This window comes from Gymnoscopelus braueri (assembly GCF_963280865.1).
Source record: "Gymnoscopelus braueri genome assembly, chromosome: 4".
NCBI classification, from domain to species: Eukaryota; Metazoa; Chordata; class Actinopteri; order Myctophiformes; family Myctophidae; genus Gymnoscopelus; species Gymnoscopelus braueri.
In genome coordinates this window covers 35,291,034-35,293,533 of record NC_137605.1, presented here as the reverse complement: position 1 = coordinate 35,293,533, position 2,500 = coordinate 35,291,034, and the positions used below count along the sequence as shown (strand labels likewise).

At 41.9% G+C, this 2,500-nt stretch overlaps 1 protein-coding gene across 4 annotated transcripts in view; it reads right to left on the bottom strand.

The window, feature by feature from the left end:
* Positions 1–2,500, bottom strand: part of col14a1a (collagen, type XIV, alpha 1a) — a 169,290-nt gene that overhangs the window by 137,573 nt on the left and 29,217 nt on the right. For all 4 annotated transcript variants that reach the window (XM_080427017.1, XM_080427019.1, XM_080427018.1 and 1 more), the window contains exon 5: positions 2,267–2,362. In XM_080427017.1, coding sequence (XP_080283143.1) covers positions 2,267–2,362 — 96 coding nt within the window. The remainder of the gene's footprint in view (positions 1–2,266; positions 2,363–2,500) is intronic.

The following is a 2,500-nucleotide window of genomic DNA, read 5'->3' as shown; positions in this document are numbered from 1 at the left end:
ATTTTTGCAAAACACATTTCTTTATATTACTCCTACAGATTTTGTCCAAATCTGACAGATTTTCCTTATTCCATCCTGATTGGCTAAGATTGGCTTCCAAAGTTTGCAGAATTGGTCCGTTTTGAACAAAAAGCCTCAAATCATGAACACAGCATGCAATTTCCGTGCAATTTTGCACACACATTCCCACTAGACCGAGGAAGAAAAGCCACTTTCAAATCAGCCTCATGGTGGTGCTATAACAGTCCGATTTGTGTTTTTACCTATAACTGCACCAATCTGTGTAAAACTTTGTATGCCCACTCCCTAGAGGCCAAGGAAAAACCTTTGCCCTACATTTTTCCGCATCTGCCTTTTATAGCGCCACCAGGAGGCCGACTTATGTAAAACACATTTTTGGATATTACTCCTTCACTCCGAATTCTGAACATTGCATTCCACACTAACCTACCTGACCTGGCGGAGACCTGTGCTCCGAGCACCACTTTTTCTAGTTATTATTATTTTAACTACAGCACAAAGAAAAACTAATTGAAAAAAGCTTGATGAGGCGATGTCCAAGGGCCAAATCCTTTGGTTTAATGTCTAAGTATAGATGTGTCTCCCAATGTTTGTGAGCATTGTATGCAGTGTGTACAATTGCATGGGTTTGGGTCCAACTCACAACGTATCACACATCCCTATTTCTCTCTTTCTCATCTCTCCTGTCACTCAACACCACTGTATAAATATCTAATAGAGTAAATCTTATTAAGTTGTTAATCTTTCAAGGTTATGAGTCAGTTAAATAGATTTTTGTTATAATATTATGAATATACTTCTAAACAAAACTTTGTTTAAAAGTCTGTTTAAAAATACATGAATCCATACAGCTGCATCAGCATAATGTGAAGTACAAAATACAGTTATGCAGTTATAGTAAAATAATATTTTAAAGGCTTATGGACAATAGAAATGTCGTGTTTTATAGAGCAAAATTGAATTTTACAACCACATTCAATAATTGTCTTTTTCTGAATGCCTAGAATGTGTGTATCTATGAGAGAGAGATGAAAGATAAATGCCTAGACTGTGTGTATCTATACTTTTTTGGTGCAAATAATCCCCAAATAAGCGCCCTAAAATAATAAGCAGCTTTATAGAAAATGCCCTTAAATAATAGGTAACTTACCACCAAGTAACGAGATTTTCGGTTTATGTACACTTTTGACTGGGAGGCAGTGGGAAAATGTCAGAGAGAGTGCCTTTAAATCTTATAAAAACAATCCTGTTCACACATAAGCAGCAGTTAGAGCCAGCCACAAGGATCATTCACATGTAGATCTGCACGCACGCACGCACGCACGCATGCACGCACGCACGCACACACGCACGCACATGCAGCACCATATTATAAGTTAGCCCTGGTTCCCTGGCCAAAGGTTCCTCACCAAGCCGCTGATTACACAAGCCACCAATGGATAAAGAGTAATTCACACACAAACACACACACAAATGCACACGCGCACACAGCCAAGGAGATTCAATAAAAGCCAAAGCATTCCTTCCTTCTCTCACATTTCATACAGTAGAGGGTGAAATATTACTCAGTTCAATGAGAGGATATTATTGCTGCCAACTGGATGCCTCTGCTTCAATAACAAACTGAAGACAGACAGTGTGCTGTACATCAATGAGAGAGCAGTGGAAGAGAGAGAGAGAGAGAGAGAGAGAGAGAGAAAGAGAGAAATTGTGTGCGTGCGTGCGTGCGTGCGTGCGTGCGTGCGTGCGTGCGTGCGTGCGTGCGTGCGTGCGTGCGTGCGTGAAGAGGAGGGCATGGAAGAGAGAGTGGGAGCGAGAGAGACATGGAGACAAGTAAAAGAACTGACATGTAACCAGACAGACAAATAGTTAGAAACTGCATGTGAGACAGTGTGTGTGAGAGACAAAGGTAGACAGACAGCTAAAGTCAATCAGTTTAAATGACACACACAAAGACCCGCTCAGAGACAGACACAACTCTGCATGGTGGAATGACTGCACAGTGGGATCCAACTGGACATGGAAAGACACCAGGCTCATATTCACGACTCTTCCCAGCCTTGGCACTGGCTTCAAAGACGGTATTTAAGACAGTTTGGCCTACCTCCAGAGCTCTTTAATGGCACCTGAATGCCTCCTTAAATGGACTACCACTCTGTCACGGAATTACTACTCTGACCTGAGATTAGATTTGTGCTTTTTGCCTTCCACCCTTGGAAACAGTGTTTGCGTGTATTTGTCCTACCTCCAGATATCTCGTTGGCATCTTCAGGAGGTACGAGTGTCTCTTTCAGCTTCTGGGGCTGTGTCTCCTCCGCTCTGTTATTATTACCATCATCAGCTATGGCAAAGAGAAACAGTTACATTAGAAGAGAGGACAGCAGAATATATTGTAAGTACAGACAATTCTGGGCTTCTCGAACTCTCGAGGAAGGTGAGAGGAAGGCATCACAGTTGAGTACGACAGATTGGGATCAGT